Source organism: Furipterus horrens, unplaced genomic scaffold, assembly GCF_987537825.1.
Source record: "Furipterus horrens unplaced genomic scaffold, mFurHor1.1.pri manual_scaffold_1, whole genome shotgun sequence".
NCBI classification, from domain to species: domain Eukaryota; kingdom Metazoa; phylum Chordata; class Mammalia; order Chiroptera; family Furipteridae; genus Furipterus; species Furipterus horrens.
Window position 1 is genome coordinate 4,755,231 of NW_028327171.1, and position 22,187 is coordinate 4,777,417.

Consider the following 22,187-nt stretch of genomic DNA (forward strand, 5'->3'; position numbering starts at 1 on the left):
TGACTGTGTTCCTTCCCTATGTTCTGATTTGTTGATTTGATCCCTGGTTTTCTTTCCTTCACCACTTGTTTCATATGTGTTTTCATTCATTTCAGCAGGGTTAGCCTTCATTCCTTCCCCTCTTATTTTAGACCTGCTGTTAGGTCTGTAAGCATTGGTATAACCAGAGATCTGAACTGAGCCTCAGAAAGATTTCCTATCTGCTGTTTCGTTAAGATTATATATTTGCTATCCGGTCAGCTGCGTCACTGGGATCTCTATCATGATCTGTGCCATCCTGACAGTTTTTTGTTTACCTTTGCTTCCTGGGCAGGGCTGTCACACCTCCTACACTATAGGGGGTGGAGCCCCATGCACTTGTCACTACCGGGCGACCCTTCTCACCACACTGTGGCGTTTTCTGTCGGGGCAGGGGTCCAAGATGGATTCCTGCCGTTCACTGTCCGCTGAGAGACCTCCTCCATCCCCACGCCTTCTGGGCCCCACAGTCTGAGGCAATGGGGGTCTGCCTTCCCTGGCGTTGGAATTGTGAGCTGACAGGTCTGGTCTGCAGCCGGGGGTGCTCCCCAGGCACTTCTCGCCTCCCCTTAAATATGGGTGTCTGTGCTTACCGCCATCCTGCCGCCGTCACTGCATCTGCTGCTGCCACCGCCAGCACAGGTTGACCTCTCCACCCCGGCTTCGCCCCTCCTACCCGTCTGGATGAGCACCACTTCTTTATAACTTCATATATTGGACTTCCATGTACTTTATTTTCTGGAACTTCTGGTTATTTCTGGTTTTGCAGTAGTTGTATTCCTTCTTAGTTGTGGAGGGAGACGGAGCGTGTCAGTCTAGGCCTCCATCTTGGCCAGAAGTAGTTACAGATTTTTTAATGCAATTGAACAAATGTTCTTGATTATCTACTAAATGCCAGACACTGTGCTAAGTGCTAGGGATACAAAGATAAAAAGGGTGATTCATATATATGCTATATCCAGATTTCAATCTGGTCTCCCAACCAGAGAAGCTCAGTAAGAGTTGGTAATACATGAGGTCTGTCCAGAAAAAGCCCAGCCATTGTTAATGGGAACAGTTTGTGTGATATCGATGTAACCTGGCAGCCACGGACAGTGGACTGGAATGCACATGTGTGAACAATGATGACTTCACTGTACTCATAAGTGGGGGCAGTAGACGCTGCTGAGTGAGCATGTGCACTATGTGACCGTCACATTCAAAACGACTTAGCAAGTAGAGCAACGAATCTGCATCCAATTTTGCGTCAAGGTTGAAAACTCCTCTGCGAAAACTATTTTGATGATTCAGAGGCCGCAGCTGTGGGCAACTGGTGATCGGCAGCTTCATCCTGACAGCGCACCCGCTCGTGCATCACGTCTCCTGCAGTTTTTTTGTGAAACATCATATCACCCAGGTGACTCAGCCCCCCTACAGCCCAGATTTGGTGCCCTGAAATTTCTGGCTTTCGCAAAAATAAAATCCCCTTTGAAAGGGAAGAGGTTTCAGATCGTGGATGAGATTAGGAAAATACGATGGGCAGCTGATGGCAATTGGGAGAACCGAGTTTCTAAGTTGCCTACTTTGAAGGGGACTGAGGTGTCACTGTCTTATGTACAATGCTTCTTGTATCTTCTTCAATAAATGTCTATTTTTCTTATTACATGACTGGATACCTTCTGGACATACCTTGTATGTGCACATATGACATATGCATGCAGGCATGACTGCACATTAGCCCTCCTGTAGACCCCACACGCTGTCTAGAATAGGCAGTATTTTGTTCTGGCTTGCCTGGTGTCCCTAATTCTTTTCCAAATGGGAACGTCCCCTTCCTCATTTTCAGTCTCAGGGTTTGAGTGGGGCTGACTTCCCTGACCCCACCTGGGTGTAGACGTGATGGATAAGGCAGGACAGCTGCTGGGTTGCCAACAGGGTAGACTGTGATGCAAGGGGAGACCTGCCTGAGAATGGGGCCAGGCCCGACACCACTGACACCCAGCCTGGCCCAGACGTTCCCCAGAATTGTTAGTTCTAGGGCCGGTATCCCTTCTTTGTCTAAGTCAGCTTGAACTGGATTTCTATAACTTGCAAATAAAAGGGTGTGAATAACAGTGACTTTTGGTCACTCAAATGTTTTTAAGTGTGGAAGCAATGTTAGTAATATGGGGGGACCCAAAAAACACTGGAATTTATTTATAAAACTTGCATACTTATTCTTACATGTTTAAACTTCAGTCACCTTCAAAGAACTCTGCATCTGATGCAATACACCTATCGAGACATTTTTCCCACTGCTCAGCAAGAACAATTTTTGAACTCATGGGTTTTCATGCCTTTTAGTCCTTCTGCTGTATTCTGTGTCACCTCTTCCACATGAGCACAATGTCTCCCTTTGAGGACTTCTTTCATCCGGGGAAACAAAAAGAAGAGTCACTCGGGTGGCAAGACTGAATGACCAGAGAGGGCGGGGCATAGAGGTCATGCCATTTTTGGACAAAAACTGAACACTCAACGTGATGTGGACAGGTGCGCTCGTAAATCACTCTCCAAAAAAATTCACTGAAGCTGAAGTCAGCCTCTCACAACACCACCAGTTGGTCCACTGATACAGATGGGTTCCTAGAACACTCACCTAGCGGGGGAAGCCTGGACTGCAAGGGGCCTGCCCTCCAGAAGATAATTCTGGGGTAATTCTTTGTATAAGGTGATTAAGTGGGGGAGGGGACAAAGGGGAGACGCAGGAAAACACTTGAGGCTGTGTTCTAGGAATTGGTACTGTCTCACTTCTAACAACATGAACATATGAACTGTCAGGGCAAGGACAGTCCCCATTAATTCGTTTGTTCATTCAGCAAATACATACCTGGCACATTCTCCATGACAGGCACTATGCTAACGAAGCATGTCACGCCGGGACCTGATTAGTCCTCCAGGAAGAGGGGTCATGAAGGCTGCTGGGGTCACAGAGGGGGATCTGAATTTACACCTGTCTGCTGCCAAAACCCACGCTCTGGTTCTTTACACAATACTGCCATTTTGAGCTCACATCTGTCTGCTGCAAAGCCCTGGATCTTCCCACTTCATCATGACCTTTCCCAGTTACTAAAGAGTGACCCAGTGGTATGAGTTACAGGAGGTCTGGGGGGTCAGGGGAGCAGGGCACCAAGAAAGGGGCAAGAGTCAAGCTTTCTCGACTATCAGCAAACACAGCAGCAACAGAGGCCTGAAGAGAGAAGATGCTCATCCCTGGACTGCAAGCAGGCTCCTAGGAAGGGTGTGTTTGTTTCATCCCTGGAAAAGGATGACTGGCACCTCTGTGGATTAGTCCTGAACACAGTTCCAGCAGATACGTCGGTACTGCCCTTTACGTGTCGTCATATGAAGCCGTGCTAGGGTGGCCACAGGAGGTCCATGTGTGCACTGCCGGACCGTGAGGGTGAGGAAGGAGCACCGCGTGACGGAGGGGCAGAGTAAGAGCAAGTATCACCCAGCCCTCCCACTAGGAAGCAACATGTAACCAGCCCCTGCACGTGGGGTATGATACTGGCTGTGTGTTAAATCCTTTTTTCTGTCTTATGATCTTTATTATTTTTACACAATGTTATTATAACAGTTCAAATTGTAAGAGTAAAACTTCTTTGCACCTATATAATTTGAGAAAGATGTTATTACTGGGGTTGAACACCACCACTGTCTACCCAAAGTAATGCCCCATCCATCTACAGAGTGAGTGCAGGGAGTGATGGCCCAGGGGGGTGGACGCCCTGTGGTCCCGGGCGCAGGCGGCCTGTGTGACCCGTGGTCACTGTCCTCTCTGGGTGGCACTTACTCTCCTGGAAAAGGATGCTAGAAAAAGACCCTTCTGGAAACTGAAGAAAAGAATGGGTGGATGGAAGAGAGAGTCAAAACCCCATAATTCTAGTTTATCTCAAGGACTGTATTTTCCCAAAGGAGGAGTGATGAATTGGAATACGAACTGGGAATTAGATATTTGAGACCGTTCCCGCTGATAGGTGGGAGAATGTTAACTGCAATTATCAGGCGCAGACGCCTACTTTCTGGAGGTGGGTACTCGAGTATTTCAAGGTGAAGTGTCAACTAACTCTGAAACGATTCAGAAAAAATGCATACAGATGAAACAGATTTGGTAAAATACTAATAAATGCTGAACCAAGGTGATAAGTATGAGGGTGGTAAGCTCCTATGAATCCGAGGTTAAGAAGAAATCTCTTCATTTTTGGAGATCGGTGACACGTTTGGGGAGGCGAAGAATTCTAAGTTGTATTCCTCCCAGGCTAACCCCCAAGTGGTAAGAGCTCATGACCAAAATAAAGGGGAGCAGGATGGTTCTTGGTCTCACTAAGGAACTGAGCACACGCTAACTCTCCTTTGCACGCTAACTAGTGCCCCGTTCCCACACAGCTGTGCCGGACACAAGCACACGGTTTTGTATGTAGGTCTGTGCGTCCTTCTTGGCAACATTTGGAAAAGAATGAAATTTCCAATTTTGTTTTAAACACATTAATCTTTTAACAGGAATGATAAACATGAGAGAAAGTAACAAGAAGCCTGACTGCGGAAATCAGGTTACCCTGTTCCGTTTCTAATGAACGCATACTTATATTATTATATCAACAGAATTAAAGAGCTGTGTGGGTAAAGCAAGTTGATGCCAATTCAGGAAAGAGAATAAAATAATTTTCAAAGTGGAATATTCATATTTTCAGTCTTGTTAAAAAGGCATTCTTCATTTACTTCCGTTCACGGTGAAAGCACTCCCAGCCCAGAAAGCTGGTCAGAGGATTCACGTCTACACACCAGCAATTCGAGGGCTACACACGCAGCTACCTTGAAACCAGATGCTCACCCAGTCTCTACTATGCTTCCTGAGGGTTCCCCAAAGCCTTCAGTACATACTCTGCTTGAGACGGGCACACCAATAATAACGGATGAGAAATGATCCTTCTTCCCAGAAAGATGTTTATTGCAACAAGATACGTTATATGTTGTGTGTGCCTCTTTCCAGGCTGTCTAGGCGATTCATAAAACTCACATGCGCTTTGGTTATACTCTCACACGTTTGGGGATTTTTACTTTAAAACTGCTATATATTCAGCAGGAGAATGGTCTCTACAAAGATCAAATTATTGGCTGACACTTTATTAATAAATAAAAAACCGCCTAATTTCAGCCCTGGCGTGCGTATGTAAGACAGAATAGTGTGTGTCATCTCATCTAGCAACAGGGGCCGCAGCAAGGCCGACTCACAAAAGCACCTTTCTTTCCACTGAGCCGCGGCCAGGCCCGCGCGCCCCGAGGCCGGCAAGGCCCACCGATGTGGGCAGGAAGCCATAAACCCGCTCCCCCCACGAGTGCGGGGTTTGTCCCAGAAAGAACACAAGCCTGTGTTAAAGGAGCCGGACTTTGGGCGTCGAACAAGGAGAGATTTATCTGTACAGAAACAGACACGTCGGTGCGGGTGCCCGCGAGAAGCGAGGGCACAGTCGCCCAACAATGAAAGCGCCCGTCACGGCGTCCGCACGGCCTGAGCAGAGCCCGGACAGACGCCGGGACGCTGAGGAAGTCACAGCGTGGGCCCCCCAGGACTCCTGACAGAAACAGTCAGAAGTGAAATGTGCTCCTGGGGCCGAATGAGAACCGGACCCAGGGTGCGGGGGAGTCACGGCCATAAACACAGGCCTGAGGCCGCGAGCCCACCTACGACGTCCCGGGGACGGCGGGCTGTTCTGCGGGAGAAGGCGGCGAAGGCAGGTGCGTGGGAGCCGGGACTCACCTGGATGTTGACGAACACACCGTGGTACGTCTCATACAGGACTTTGTTCCCCTTCCCGTGCAGAGGGAACTCAAAGGGGATTTCCGTTTTGCCGCTGGGGAACTTCCCCGGCTTCACCATTTCGATGGTGCTGTTGATAATCTGGATGGGCTGCAGAGAGAAGTCCACTCAGTCCTCGCCACGGGCGTTCAGAACCCGTCCAGTCACCGTGTCTGAGTTCACCTGACGTGCCTGGTGTCGGGCAGCACCGCACCACGTCTGGTGGCGAGCAGAGGGTCAGGGCACGTGTGTGGCCCCGTGATGGGTCGTTTACAGCACACTCAGTGTTTGGGGCACAGCAGGAAACGGCCGCTATTCCCCTCTCCTCTCCGAGTATCTCGGTTAAGGTCCCAGCAGGCAGGCACCCTGTCCTCACAGTGAGGGGCACAGCAGACGCGGCCCAGTCACGGCGCGGGCAGAGGGCTGCCACCTGCACCGGGGCCACGCCACCCAGCCTGCGCTCCATCGCCCACCAGACAGACAGGGCCCAGCGGGCCAGCCCTGCGCTCCTGGGCGGGGCCTCCGGGAAGCAGGGCAGTCCCTGCACTTGGAACCTGCCTCAGGGCAGGCACGACACCTCCATCACCTAAGGTACCCAAGCCTTGGCTTAGAGCCCCTGAGGAAGTCCACAGCGTTTGAAGGGCATCTAAGGGCTGCTGCAGGAAACCTGGGAAGGCCTTGGATGGGAATGCTGTTCCCGAACCCTTCCCTCCTCTTAGCTCCCTCTCCCTCAAGTCTTCCCCTGCCCGCAACCACAAAGAATGGCCACTGCTCCTAGCTGCCCGTCACACCCAAGAGCAGTCACACCCAAGAGCAGCCAAACCCGCGGGGGAAGCGGCTTTAAGAAGTGAGCGCAGGGAAGCACAGGCACAGCTGCTCAGAAGCGCAAGGCCTTCGTCGTGGCTGGAATTCGGTCCCTCAGTTCTCCTAGACCCAGCTAATAGGAATAAAAGCAAGTAGAGTTTCAATAACAGGACCTATTCAGAATCAACCTATTTTTTCAGTTTGATTAGTGAGGACTAAAAATGGGACAATCACTACACTGCTTGCAGAATAATGACAAACAATAATCACGCCCGACAGCACGTAAAAGCCACCAGAGACATTTGAATAATGAACGGATAATGTGCAACCCAAGCATTCTTACCTTCACCGAATTATAGAACGCTTCGAACACACCCACACTCTTGGCACTGAGCTGCAGGTTCACGGTTCCTTCCACGGTCAGAGAGACGCCCTGGTGCTGGACAGAATCCTTCCCACAGATGACCACGACACCCGAGAGCATCTCCTAGGAGAGGAGACAGCCACCAGTCAGATCAGGTCTCTTCGTGCACCATGAGGCAGAGTAAGCCTCCTTCACACCCACCCGTTCAGAGATGCAGACACTTGTTGGTCACTTATTACAGACCTGAAGGCCAGGGCGAGAAGGGAGGCCCCGGGTGGGGGTGGGGTGGCCACTGATGATTACAGGGCATGCACTCTAAGGGCAAGGAATCTCATCCCATCTCGGCCTTCCAGGCACATCTTCATTCCAGGCTGGGAGAGGCCCAAACGCACGTCTTATCTCAAAAAGGCAAAGAGAAAGGCTGGGGGCAAGTGGCAGAGCCGCTGCCACAGGAATGGTAATGACCTCTCCAGAAGGAATGCAGTGAAATAAAACCCTTTTTCTTTAGGTTGTTTCTCAAGTATGCTGATGAAAATGACTTCACATTTTCAAGTGCTTGAGTAACTGAACACAACTGTTAGCCAGTGAGCCTCAGTGCAGGGACTCGCAGCCACGATACCACGCGGGAGGGCAACCCCGCCTGCTCACTGAGGAACTTGCGCTCCGCCCACGTCCCCGGTCCCTCTGGCAGACACTCAAGCCCAGATGTCCCTGCTTCATAAATCATTTAAGAAAGATTTCACAACCGATCATCTATTCGTTTCTCTGAAGATAACAACCAAGTAAGATAATATGGACATTAACTACATTTTTTCTTGGATGGCAGTTTCTTCCTGTCACCACAGAATCTGATCTTCTCAATCTGCTACGGGGGGAGGGGGCTGACAGGAAGAGGAAGTTGAGCATCACCCAAAGAGGAAAGAGATTCTACAATGAATACAAAACAAGGAGTTTCTTAAATGACCTTCAGACGTGTAGTGTGAAGGTTGCCAAATGGTAATGTGACAGAAAATTGTTAAGTAAACCAAAAAAAGGAAAGACAACAAAAATTGAAAAGGGCCTGCAGATCAAAGCATTAAAAAAACAAAAACACAAAACCCCCCTCCTACTGCTGTTAAGTCTCTGTGCCCTTATTTCCTCCGGTCATCCAGTGCAGAAACCCCCACCAAGTCCTCACCTTGTGTGAAGTGTTGGGAGCAAGAAACGTCCTATGTCCCTTAAACGGCTACGATTTTTGTTTGTCTTCCCCATCCCCCATCCGCAAGCCCTGAAGTCTAAATTAAGACAAGCACAGTCAGCCTGGGCGGTGTGGCTCAGTCGGTTGGAGCGTCCTCGCATAACCAGGTCGGTTCCTAGTCCAGGCCCAAACCTGGGCTGCAAGTCTGGATGTGTACCATTCCCGGTCGGGGTGCACACGGGAGGCAACCGATCCATGCTTCTCTCTCTCACATGGATGTTTCTCTTTCACCCTTTCTCTCTACAAGCGAAGAAAATAATATACTTGGGTGAGGATTAAATAAAGAAAACAGCCCTCACCGGTGTGGCTAAGTGGGTTTGTAACAGGGCAGGTCGGACCAGATCGCTGGGGGGGTGGGGGGAGCCCCAACGCAGCACAAGACGCTGCCCCCTGCCGGGAGAAAGGGTGGGGGAGAAACTCCGAGGCTGCGCACCGAAGCAGCAGAGGGTGAAAAGCCTGCTTCCCGGGGACGAGATGAAGCGCGGAAGGCAGCCTGGGACGGAAACCAGGGCTGGGGCGCGCTTCCATGTCCCGGGGGAAGGAAACAACGCAGCTGGGACACAGGCTGCACAGAGCGCACTCGGCTGGAGAGGCCGCAAACTCCTGCGTGACGAAATGACGCCCTGCCCCGGCAGCCAGACGGCGCGCCCCTGCGGGTCTGGGACACGCGGCCCCTTCGCACAAAATGGCAGCAGGAAGGTGGTCAGGGCCTTCGGGGAGCTGCCGAATGTGGTGGACACCGACGCGCGGCGGCTGAGACCCCGCACCCCCACTGCGCGTGGGTTTCTGCGCTGAGTCTTTAACATGGAACAGGCCGGGAATGCGCAGTCTTCTCCCTTCCCCTCGCCTGTCTGGTGGGCCCCCGCGGGCCGAGTTCCCGAGAATGATGGGCCCTGGAGGCCAGGTGGTCGGGGAGCAGCCGTGGCAGCGCTGGCTGTGTTGGGGGGCCCTCCCCAGCCAGATGCCCCCAGACTCGTAAGAGGCCTGGAGCTGACGGCCTGTGGCCAGAAAGTCGCCAAGCGGCCTGGACGAGCCTACTAGAGTCACCTGCGCTCCCCGAAGGGCTAGTTTAAATAGGAAAAGGGATTCCGGGGGCGGGCTGGGATTGGTCTGGCCTGGCCGAGGGTGGCAGGATTATTTGTCTTTGGGTAGTTTAAGGGGAGCCACGCTCTGCGGCCAAAACCCGCCATTATTCCAGAACTGTATAAGCCTTTAAATAAGCAGCTCCTTCCCTTTTCCACCAAACTCCTGACTCCAGTTTTGCCTATCGGTGGCAGGCAGTGGAACCCAATGACTATTCTGCAACAGCACTGGCTGTTCTGTAACAGGTTGGGCACCATCCCATACACCAAAAGGTCACCGGTTCGATTCCCCATCAGGGCACATGCCTGGGTTGCAGGTTTGGTCCTGAGTTGGGGCATGTATGAAAGGCAACCGATCGATGTTTCTCACTCACATTAATGTTTCTCTCCTTCTCTTTCTCCCCCGTCTTCCCCTCTAAATAAAATCTTAAAAAAAAAAAAAAACCCACATGATCATCTCCATTTTAGGCAGATTTCAAGGAGTAGAGAATTCAAGGAGTAAAACATATTTTGTTCTTAACACAAAAAAAGCTTAAGTATATTTAAATGAAAAGTCCTCTGAAATCATTTAACTTTTAAATTTAATTGAAATTAATTTTTGTATAACCCAAATGAAACAAACTTAATTTTTAAGTTTAAATCCACCAGTATGTTTTTAAAAATGTACTTCACTGGTGTGTCCCAGAAATAAAATGAGACAAAATAATTTCATAAACTTCATCACTTAAACAGCACAACAGCACTTCAGGGAAGTTCTGCTTCTATTTAATCAGAACGTTTTCAGTTCGCCTCTTGGGATTGGGATCTGGGTTGACCATTGGTTGGCGTATTATAATGATGACGTGAGTAACAGCTTCCTTTCCCTGAGTTCTATGCCTAAGAAGGAAAAAGCAAGAGTAAATATTTTATGACCCAAGGGACTCTTCTGTCATTTACTGATTTTAATTAAGAATATAGTGGAGAGAATACAAAAATAATAAAATAGCCATAGATAAATTAGGCATTCTAACCAGACAGGTCTATTCAATTCCTGCTAACCAGAGGAGGATAGAGAATTAGTCCAAGCATAGCCCAAGGAGCCAAGAATTTAGAAACAGAAGATATTTCCGCAACTTAAAAGCCCACAGTAATGAGAAAACAATCTCTTTTCTTATTTTTTAATTGAGATATAATTGATATATAACGTATTCGTCTTAGGTATACCAGACAATTCTTGATTAATCCTGGCAGAGGAGGGTAGAATGAACTTGAATAATTAAAAATTAAGGAAAACCCCAGACTTATGGAGAACTTCCCCTGAAGACTTGTGTCTTAGAATTCTCAACAAGGAGAAAACAAGATTATGGCTCTGAATTGTGATGATACTTCGCCCAACAAAATAAGCAAAGGTTCTTTAACTTGGGGCCATGACTTCAGAGAGGCCAGTCAGACTAAAGGATGGCACCGAACCCTGAAGACAATGTACGACATCACACGCATATGTGCTGGTTTTTAGGGAGAAGAGCCGCAGCATACCATCAAGAAGGCCCTTGACCTAAGAAGGTTAACAAACACAGATGAGCGTGCAGGCCCCACATCTGTGTGCACACGCAAGACACAAGTAACGGACCCCAGTGCTTTTCACTGCACACCCTGCCCCTTAACAGAGCCTTGGGCCTGTGCTACCATCAGTGGGCCAGCAGACGGCTGGGACCCCACCAGCACCGCGAAACCGGTCCGCTCTGCGAGGTGGTGCGTTCGAGGGGACCACACCACACGGAGCTGCTGCGAGTCAGCTCTAGGCTCTGGCCTGGAGGAGCCAAGCCTAGCAAAGACCCCGGGCAGCTGTCTTCAGCCAAAACCCCACCCGCTCAGGCTGCGGCGAGGCCCTCGAAGGCTCCTGGTCACGGCTGGCCTTTTCTCCTGGCTGGCTCAGCAGAGCCCACTGCCGTGAGGGTGTGGGACAGACGGTCTTTTCTAACTTCGTCTCCTCTAACTGTGGAAGGCCGCTACCAAACTACACAACTCTTCTCTCTTGTTCTCGGGAATTAAATACCGAACCCGTAATGAGAACTCTGGGTTTGAAGATGGTCAATCTACAGCATGCCCCCTGGCTTCCTGGAACTCACCCAGAAGAAGAAGAAACAAAACCACAGACTCCATTGTCAGCGAAGCACGAGACAGCTAATTACCAAGAAACAGGTGGAGGAGCTGCTAGGAAGGTGAAGGGGGGGGCTGGGCGCAAACAGTAAAAAGCTGCAACGAGGCCCCATGCGGCCGAAAGACGCTTCTGGGGGGAGCAGGTCCGGCTGGAGGAACTGGCCGGGGTCGAAGGAGCAGAGGAAGCGGAGCCCGGTGAGAACTCCCCCAGAGGCGCCCGGGCGGGGCAGCGGGCAGGGGGCAGCGGCGGGAGGCACTGGACCGTCTGCGCTGAGAAGGCCTCGCCCAGCTGCCAGGCTCCCAGGCGAACGGAGAGAAAGGGACACACAAAACCTCGGCTGGCTGCTCTGGGAGGAAACTCATCTCCCACAAGAAGGGGACACGGAACGAACCAGTGGAGAAGCAAGGGCTCGTAAGGGACTTAAACATGAGAGATGGAGCGGGGGGGGGGGGGGGGCAACCCCAGCGGTCCAGACCGCACCCCTCTTCTGCTCAAAGGAGCGCCGCAGGGCTCCCCATCTCAAGGGGGGCGTGCCCTTCCTCCTGAGCTGTGTGACCTCATGTCCAAACACTGCCCCCTCCCCGGGCCCTCACTGTTCCTTGCCCGCCTGCTCGGCCCAGCCGCAGGGCATTGGCACCTGCTCTCCCTCCGCTGGAGGCTCCTCCTCCTGACGCCTGCACGACCCGTGACAGAGTCACTTCTTGACCAAACTACTCCGCAGCCTCCCCTGAGCTCTCTTTCAGTGAGGGCTTGAGTTTTAGATTTCCGTGTTCATTTCTGCCTTGTCCAGCTTTAGCCAGAATTCTGCTGTCAGTTTCGCCCGCCTCCTCGTCTGGCTACTGTTGACTGGGTTCCTCATTCTCGACCCCCTCCCCTAAATGATGTCTGGGCACCCTGGCCTGCCTCCCGCAAGGGTCCTGTTAGGTCGGCTGAGCCAGCACCCCCACCCCTAACGCGTCCTCTCAGTAGTGACCTTCCATCCCCCGACGCCCGCCTGCTCCTCCGCTACCCACGCCCACTTGCCCGGGCTCCGCTCCCAGCTGAGCCCCACCTCTTCCCCACGGCAAGACCCCATGCAGCGGTCCCTGCGCCCATCAGAGCAGTTCCCCCTTGAATAAAGGCTGCCTCACCAACCCGAGTAGGTGTCGTGAATGATCTTTACCCATCGCTCCCTCACCTCCAAGAAGTCATCATTCAGATGACAGCGCTTCAGTGGGGCTTCTCCGACCACCCCGATGTCCTGCCCACCAGCCCTCCCAGACTGCGCTGTAGCGCTCGTCACCCTGACGTAAGTTCGAATCCACTTTATCCACTGTCTGCACCCCTGGAATGTCAACTCCAGGGCACAGGCAAATCACAATGGCAGGCGCTCGGACGGTGACCGTCTAGCAGCCGAACACTGTGACTGTGCCTTTCGCCATGAATTGTTTTTCTTAATCCTCAGCTGAGGACATGCTTATTGATTTCTGAGAGAGGGGAAGGGAGGGAGAGAAAGAGAGAGGAACATCGATCTGTTGCCTCCCATATGCGCCCCAACCCGGGACCTAACTGCAACCTATGTGTGCGCCCTGACCGGAAACAGCACCCACAACCTTTCGGTGTACAGGGGACATTCCAGCCAACTGACCCACCCAGTCGGGTCACCATGAAGTTTCTAAATGTAATAAAGCAACTGCTTCTATCAAGGATGAACACAGAACAGCTATAAGAGCTGAGGCATCATGAAATGCTGAGGCAATGAGAAGAGATCAAAAATATAAGAAAAGCTCAGGAAAGATGCGGAAGGAAAAAAATAAAACCACCACAGAAATTCCTCCTTACAGGATTTCCCGTGAGAAATGATAATTAAAACTACCCTAAATGCCTTTTTCCACCTATCAGATTAGCAGAGACCAAAAAGCGTGGTCCTGCTCTGCTGGGTCAGGGGCAGCAGGCACTGGCCGGGCACTGCCGGGGGGGTCTCGGGCACCATAACCGTGGAAGGGCCCTCTGGCACCACCACAGCCATTTTATAACCACACAGGCCCAGCAGCCCCACTTTCAGGAATTCTCCTCAGATATACGCTCACGGGAAATGACGTGGGAACATGGTTACTTACGACAGCACGGTTGTAATAACAAAAGATTCTGTGAGCAACCTGAAAGACCCAAATGGTTTCTCCCTTTAATAGTATCTTAGAGACCACTCACAGTAGTATACACGTGTTTTTTGTTTTGTTTTATTAAGGCTGCGTATAACACCATTTTTAGGGGGAAATAAAAGGAAGAAAAAGAACACTTGTATAGTTATTTGTATAAGCATAAAACATCTTTGGCAAGAATCACAAGAAACTGATGATAGCTTTGGGTTGCCTGATAGGGAAGAACCTTGATGGGGGGGCAGGATAGATGCAGTCATCTTAAAACTCATGGATTTTGAATTGATTAACTAACATAATAAATCAGTATCTAAATATTAACTCCAGAATGAGTGCCCTCTAGATGTAAATGAACAAAATTCTAAGCCTCTTATATTTTTAAAAGATTTTATTTATTTTTAAAGAGGGGAGGGGAGGAAGAAAGAGGGAGAAACATCACAGTGTGGTTGCCTCTCGTGTACCCCCAACTGGGGACCTGGCCTGCAACTCAGGCCTGTGCCCTGACTGGGAATTGAACCAGCGACCCTTTGGTTCACAGGCCGGTGCTTAATCCACTGAGCCACAGCAGCCAGGACTGACTCTTAAATTTTGATAACCTAAGGGTCTCCCTCAGAAAAGATGTCAACATTTTATGCTAGAAAGTCATATATTTCCGGACTCTTACTTTGGACTTGAACACAACTGCCAGAGAAATAAAAGCCTCCTGGTTAACGTCTCAGCCGTTCTCTCTCCAATGTCTTCGCTTCTGGTGGCCCCAGCGGCACAATGAGCCACGACAGCCATCGCCGTTCCCAGGAGTCCTCTGTGTGTCTGAGCAAGTCCTTCCGTCCTGATGTTTCCGTAACACTTAGAGCCACCGGGATTCTTACTCCACGTTTGGTCTGCACAGCTTGCATGTCAGTAGTGAGCAGCCCTTTCACTCACCGACAGGGAATCAAATGCGCTGAGAGTTAACTAACATTTTTTTTAAATCACCACTTAGGTCACTGAACTAGGTGGGAAAACACAGGTCAGACAATTAGTTGCTTGTTGAAACACTCTAGTCTTTCTAGTAGCACTCAGAGCCCCATTTTGGCTGGAAAACGGAAATGAGAACCATTAGGTACCCCCACCTCCACTTTTCTGTGCAACAACTGTTCGCCATCTTGTTTGGAAAATACAGGATAGCCAGACATTTCTCCGTGTAGTAAATAATGGCCAAGATTATGTGCTGACTGAAGTTCTAGAAAGGAAAATTTTGAAGAGAATGCATTGTCTCCAACCTATCATTAAAAGAGGTAATGCTACCTAACAATCCCATTTCCAGATTTTACTCAAAGTGAAAGGCTATGTTTATACAAAGGCCTGTTCACAAATGTTTCTAGTAGCTTTATTCACAGTCACCCAAGTGTCCTTCAGTGGGTGAACAGATGAACTGTGTGGACAAGGGAAGATTCCCCAGCATTAAAAAGGAACTAACTACAGAAACAGCAATTTGAACAAATCTCAAAGGCATCATGCTAAGTGACAAAGACAGATTCAAAAGCCTACCTATTGCCCTGGCTGGTGTGGCTCAGTGGACTGAGCGCCGGCCTGTGAACCAAAAGGTCACCAGTTCGATTCCCAGTCAGGGCACGTGCGTGGGTTGCGGGCCAGGTCCCCAGTTGGGGGTGTGCAAGAGGCAACCACACAGTGATGTTTCTCTCCCTCTTTTTCTCCCTCCCTTTCCCTCTAAGAACAAATAAAATCTTTAAAACAAAACAAAAAAAGCCTACCTATCATTTATGCCATTTATATGACATTCTGGGAAACTACAGAGATTAAGAAGATCCCTGCCCGTGCCTCCCGGGGTCTGCCAGGGCCCCAAGCCGAGCTCCTGCCTTTCCTCTGCTGCCGGGCCAGCTGTCCCCTCCGGCCCTGGGGTGTGCCTGCGCCGGGCTCCGCCTCGGGGCTGGCTAGTCCTGTGCCCTCGGTCACACTGCCCGTGGTGACTGTCACATGCTTCCTGCAGGAGTTGGGACTGTCAAGTGTAATTCTGGGGCATGCTGATGGCGCGCTGGAGGAGCGGCGAAGAATCCTACCTCGCAGTGCTGCTGCTGCGTACTCCTGCACTTTCTTAGCAAGTGAAAATAAAGTTTAAGTTAAAAACTAATATAAATCTTCTTGAAAGATCGGGAACATATGGTCAAGTAAAATTATCTCTTTTAAGTTATAAAAAGTGTCTCTCTTCCTGATGATTACTGAAGAGAATTTCTGCTCATCTATGCCTCACTTTCCGTTGATGGGACTTCTGTTCCTTCCCCAAGATGATGACGTGGGCTTCAGAGTAACTAAGAGTCTTAACCCATCTCTTCTGATCAAACAAAGGGAGGGCCAGCATGTGGTGGCCAGCATGCCTGGGTGACAGTAAGACCGTAAGCCTTTGTAAGAACACTGCCGTGGGGGACGGGGTAGTGAGGGTTGGTGGAACCCAGCCACCGTCAGAAAGCAATTTTAGTAAGTATTAGTCATAAAAACTGACATATAAGAATTCTATACAAGATTTCACTTAATAAGAGTTTCAGTGCTTAAAAATGTTTGAGGAAAACCTATATCCTAAACAAACAACACATTCCCTCCCTTATCGCGGGGATTACGTTCCAGACCCCCCAGCGAAGCAGGAACCCCACATTCATTCTACACCCTTAAACCAACGTAACTTTAACAACATACGTATACAGCACCACAAAATCCCACAATATAGCAAGAAGTCCGCGGTAAATAATTACATGTATTTTTAAATATCCCGCGATACAGTGAGGCCGCGGTAAGTGAGCCGCGATACAGCGAGGGACGGCTGTGGACTGTTCATTCTCAGGGCTGTCTGTGAGGAAATACTTTCCTCTGAGGTGAAAAGATATATTTTCCATCACCCTGAGAAAGGCACCATTTCTCTGAGCCTGAACTGTCTTCTACCTACAAGTGAGAGAACAATCGTTCCCCAAAGCAATATTGTGGGTGGGTCCAGACCACCGCAATAAGGGGTCACACTAATTCTTTGGTTTCCTAGTGCATATGTTATGTTTAAACTATACTATAGTCTATTAAGTGTATAATGACATTGTGTCTAAAAAGATCACCAACGTACAGACCTTAATTGAAAATACTTTATTGCTAAAAAATGCTCACCATCATCTGAGCCTTCAACGACTCAATCTTTTGCTGGGGGGTCCTGCCTTGACGCTGATGGCTGCTGATGGGTCAGGGAGTGGTGCCTGAAGGCTGGGGGGGGGGCGATTTCTTAAAAGTAAGGCAACAATGACATCTGCCACATCAATGGACTCTTCTTTCCACACGCAACCTCCCTATGGTGTGTAAATCTGTGTGATGGCATTTACACACGGAGCTTCTTTCAAAATTGGAGTCAATTCTCTCAAACTCTAGACGGTATTGGCTTCCAATATGAGGATGTTTCATCTGCATTGAAAATCTGTTGTTCAGTGTAGCCGCCTCCATGGATTATCTTAGCTGATCTTCAGGATGACTTGCTGCCGCTTCTGCAGAGGCACTGGGTGCTTCACCTCGAACTTGATGAACCTCATGAGCCAGCCTCAGCCAGCTTCAAACTTTTCTTCTGTAGCTTCCTCACTGTCAGCCTTCATAGGATTGAGGAGAGGGAGGGCCTGGCTCTGGGTTAGGCTTTGGTGTGAGGGCATCTTGTGGTCTGATCTTCTCTCCAGGCCACTACAGCTTTCTCCATGTCAGCAGTAAGGCGGTGTCTCACTCACGGGGTCACAGCAGTAGCACTTCTGACTTCCTTCGTGAACATCTCCTCTGCATTCACACCTTGGCCGTCTGGTGCACCCAGGATGATGCAAGGTCAGGAGGTGCGGACTGGGGACTCCAGGTCAGGAGGTCCGGACTGGGGCCTTGGCATCAAGAGGAAGGAGGAGAAAAATGCAACTACCCTGCCGAAGTCTAGAGCCTGCCAGGGTCAAGAGTGCCCGTGACATGCTGAGACTCGTCTGGAGGCTGCAGCATCTGGAGACGGACACACCCACAGTGGCCAGGCCAGCTTCACCGATGCTGAGGCCAGTGCCAATCTGTGGCCCCAAGTCCCACACAGAGAACTGCGTGAATAATTTCCCTGCATCCCCGCTTTCCAACAGGCTTGGGTAATTCTGGAAATACCTCTCATGCATTCTTGAATGGTTAGGGGATGATTCAGGAGACAAGCCTTCCCAGGAGTATGAGGTCATGAGGGAGAGGAGACCCACTTCAACTTTACATGGCTGTTTTCTAAAAGGTTCCCACCACCCACAAAATGAGATCCCTCCCAGGTTAAAGATCAGTATTTTTTTTTTTTTTTGGTAAATATATGTATTGATTTTAGATACAGAGGAAGAGAAAGAAAGAGAGAGAGAGGGAAGGAGAGAACGAACAGCGATGTGAGAGAGAGGCACTGATTGGCTGTCTCCGATTCGTGCCCCAACTGGGGACGGGATCAAACCCACAACTTAGGTACGTGCCCTGGCCAGGAATCGAACCCGACGTTTTGGTGCACGGGATGAAGCTCCAACCAACTGAACCACCCAGGCAGGGCTCAAAGATCTGTATTTTTATACCCTGAGTCCTTGCCACAGCATTCACTATAACTGACCGTTCATGTATCAAGAATCCAGTAATACAAAGCTTGTTTTTTTTAAATGCCATTCTAGCGTTACAACTTTTCTTCGTAATAATGGACTAGTGGGTATAGGATTTTTCCTTTTAAGTATTTTTAACAGGAAATTACATGTAAGCCGAACAGGACAAATACAAATATAAAGGCTCCTGCGGGAACAGCAACGAGCCCTCAGCCCATAAACCCCTCATCACTGTGCCCTGGCTATGCGGGGAGTAAACCTCTTATTTACACTTTTCACAACCATAATATTTTAAGTGTCATTTTCATTATGTGTGCCAAGATTGAAGAATGTAAAACATTCTGAATTTATAAAAACAAATGAATTTTACTTACATTACGAAAACATTTGCTATAGAGTTCTCTTAACTAATAAGCTCTCTAGCACACTGAAAACAACAGAAATTTACAATGCATCTGGGTCAAACTTTCGGTCAAGGACACATCTACCGCACCAAGCACAGCAGGACACAGCAACACCGCAGCCACACTCAGCTTCCAGTGCCCCAAATGCTATCATCTCTCTGCTCTCTTCGGTTGCTGGCCCTCCCTCCTCCAAGTCCACCATGAAGGGACACCCAAAAATCTGTCAAGTGTCTGAGAAGCCGTGACTGTGCCATTTGGAGGGTGCACTAACAACTTCATGAACACTGGGGCAGACGGACCAAGTCAGTGTGAAAAGACATCATAAAAAAGCTTAGTGGTATCTCTGATACCTACCATTCAAATCAGAACTTATAAAAAAATGTCTTTTAAAATAATATATTTATTTTTCAATCACATGCAATACTACATTAGTGTCACGTGTACAACACAGCGATTAGACACTTACACACCCTCCCAAGGGATCACCCAGGTAAGTCTAGCACCCGCCTGGCACCACACGCAGTTATTACAATATCACTGACTGTACTCCCTGTGCCGCGCTTCGCAGCCCCAGGACTGTATTTGTGACCGGCAAGCTGTGCTTTATAATAAACGCCTTAAAACACATCTCACTTAACCCCCTGACAACAACCCTCTGGGAGGGGACCGCCTCCAGCCCCAGATGAGAAGACCCAGAGAAGGCCCACGGGTGCTGCGGAGGAAAAGACCAATTTCACGTGTTTGCTCTCACCAGCAAACTCTCCGGGCCTCCGTCTGTCCACCACCCAGCACGTGCGCGGACTAAAGCGCCGCGCTGGACAGGGCTCTGCCAGGTTCCGTTATCACAGAGCCGTAGGGATCCCTCTCGCTGGGAAGCCACAGCCGGGCTGGAAGCGTGGAACCAGGGAATTCGCCTCACAGTCCTGATGGCCTCCCACCGCCCGCGGGGCTTTGGGAACACAAGGGACGTTTCTGGGCTCAATGGGAGGGCTCTCCAGGAGAGGGTGGCGTGACATCGCAGGTACTGTGCCGGCCACCGGAGAGCCACATCGTTGGCAACTGAGCCTCTCTCGGTGCGGTTGAGACGCACAGAGAAAACTGAGATTTCAAAACTCGGTTAAAGCAGCGCCCCGCTCAACGAAGGCCCAGAAGCTCCCTTTCTCTCAAAATGGCTATCCCTCGCCTTTGCCATCACACACCACATGGGTACTCGGTCACCTTTTGTTTTCCGTATTTACCTGTCTCTGCTGACCTGTAGGCCTCATGACATCAGAAGACATCGGTCGAATGACTTTGTTTTCAGTTACAATCAAAAAAAGAATGACGCCGATGAAGGTGTGATAAGGAAGGGTATCCCAGACAAAGACCCGTCCTTAAGCAAAGGGACAAGCTGCACACGAGTGTGTGTGGGTATGTGCACCTGCTATTCACGCCCAGAATAGTGCACGAACGTCCATGGATACCCCCAGGGGTAGAAAAGAAGGTTGGGAAGAGGAAGACAGACTTAATTTTCACCTCCAGTCTTCTGTAAAATGTTAATTTGACACACATTATGTTTATATTTTTAAAAACTACTCAACTGTGATTTTAAAGAAAAACTCCATCATTTTGTCAATGAGCATCTTTTTCTAGGAAGAAACCCAAATGTCAGTATTAAACCCAAGCATAACTTAGGTTCTCTGGTGACAAAACAGAATCAAAGCCATTTTCAAATGCTTCCACAACTAAGATACTCTAAAGCACAGGAACAAAATTATCACATTTTCTGAGAAGTCATAGCAGTTTTTTTAACTGAAATATTACAATACTGTTTATAGCACTCTTAGGGAATTAATAACTCCTCCTACAGCAGAACACGAGACTGTTTTTTATGGTTACACAGCCAAACATGCTGCACGCCAGTAATAATCACGTATGACCTAAGGATCGGGCCGGCCTAGGGGGCGGCCGTGTCACACAAACCCTGGGAATTACAGGGACGGTGCTCCTCACTGACGAGTCCAGTCCTTAGTGAGTTTTACCCAGTGCTGTTGAGAGGCACAGAGAAAACTGAAAACCCTATGTTATCGGTCCCACCTGCGGCCAGCGAGGAGGAGGGAGGGCAGGGAAAGAGGCCACCCCTCCTGTAGCCATGGTGCAAACTACACTCGAAACAGGCGCTATCCAATATGTAGTCCAAGTTCCAATTTATCTATCAGAAATTATGCACTGCATTTGGTTATCATATCCCTTTGGTCTCAATCTAGGAAAATTCCTTTTCTCACGACATTGGGGTTTTTGAAGAATCCAGACCAATTATTTCACAGAACGGTCCTAATGTTGGATACGCCGGTTATGTCCTCATGAACTGATTTAGGGGAGACGTTTCTGGCAGGACCATTGCCGAGGCGTGTTGTTCCTCTTCCGTGCCTGCTGCCAGAGCCCTCTGTCATTACCCCAGAGTGTCAGGGTCACGACGGTGATGGTAACTTAGGGGGTGTTGGCGTTGGTCTCGGTCAGGGCGGTGACACGCAGATTCTTCCACTATAAAGGCAGCTTTCCCCTCTGCGACAAAGTGACTATTTGAGTCCGTGGAAGTGTCAGATTTTCCCGGGACCTGAACCCAAAGCCTTTAGCACCCACTCATGATTTCCGGCCGGCATTCTGTCCCTGTTGCGACCTCGCTGCATTGATGTGACTAATCACGCCTCTTTATTTCAGTCTAGCAACCGTCACCGCGACACTGCCTGCACCCCGGAATCCCTGGCGTCCTCGGGGTGGGACCTGGGCAATCACATTTTTTAATTCCCCAGGGTGACTGATTCTGATGAAGAGGAAGGGCTGGCATTCCCGGAGGGGAATGAGGGGGCCTTCGCAGCGCTTTCGTTTTGCAAACAAGGAAACTGAGGCCCCGGAGGTTAAGTGGCCAGTGGCGCAGAAACTGCTGATGGCAAGTTTAGATTTCCGGACTTGCATTTTAACCTGCCACTCCTCTGCATGTTATTCGAAGAGTAAAACCAGCGGGATGAGCAACGTTCGCACGGTGGTGGAGCGGACTACAGCCTGAAGTGCGCGTCTCCGTTGCGGAGGGGAATTCTGCCTTTCACTCATGACATCTCTGCAGTCACCTTAGTGGTGGGGGGACGCGGCGCGTGGTCATCGGGCCCGGGACCCAGGGCGGAGCCGGATGTTCAAAAAGCCGAGCAGTTGGCGCTGCAGCCCCAGCGCCGGCCCCTCGGCCCCGCACCCCAACCCCCGACACGGCGGCGACTCCTCCGAGGGGGTCTCCCGGGGAGGCAGCCTGCTGTGCCGCGGACGCGCGCACCTGCCCCGCCCAGGGGCTCCAGATGTGCTCGGGCTCCCGGAAGGACAAACGGCAGGCCCGCCCACCCCACTTACCCCGGCATGGTAAACCTTGTTCGCTCTTTTTATCTTAATGTCCAGGGAGGTCCCCATCTCGAAAACTCCGCTGCAGGTGCCACTTCCTGCCACACGTGACCAGAGGAGAAAGAGGAATGACCCACCCCTCCCGCGCGAGCCCCGCCCCTTTCACCTCTCCGCCGGCAGTTGCGTCACGTGACCTCGCGGCCTACGCCGGATCC

At 50.1% G+C, this 22,187-nt stretch overlaps 1 protein-coding gene across 1 annotated transcript in view; it reads right to left on the reverse strand.

Annotated features, from left to right (window-relative positions):
• The window catches only part of VPS26C (VPS26 endosomal protein sorting factor C), a 32,509-nt gene extending 10,406 nt beyond the window's left edge, over positions 1-22,103 (reverse strand). The window contains exons 1-3 of the mRNA XM_090271735.1: positions 21,985-22,103; positions 6,981-7,124; positions 5,795-5,944 (exon numbers count right to left, since the gene is read on the reverse strand). Coding sequence (XP_090127861.1) covers positions 5,795-5,944; positions 6,981-7,124; positions 21,985-22,041 — 351 coding nt within the window. The 5' untranslated portion in view covers positions 22,042-22,103. The remainder of the gene's footprint in view (positions 1-5,794; positions 5,945-6,980; positions 7,125-21,984) is intronic.
• Between the last annotated feature and the right edge of the window lie 84 nt (positions 22,104-22,187).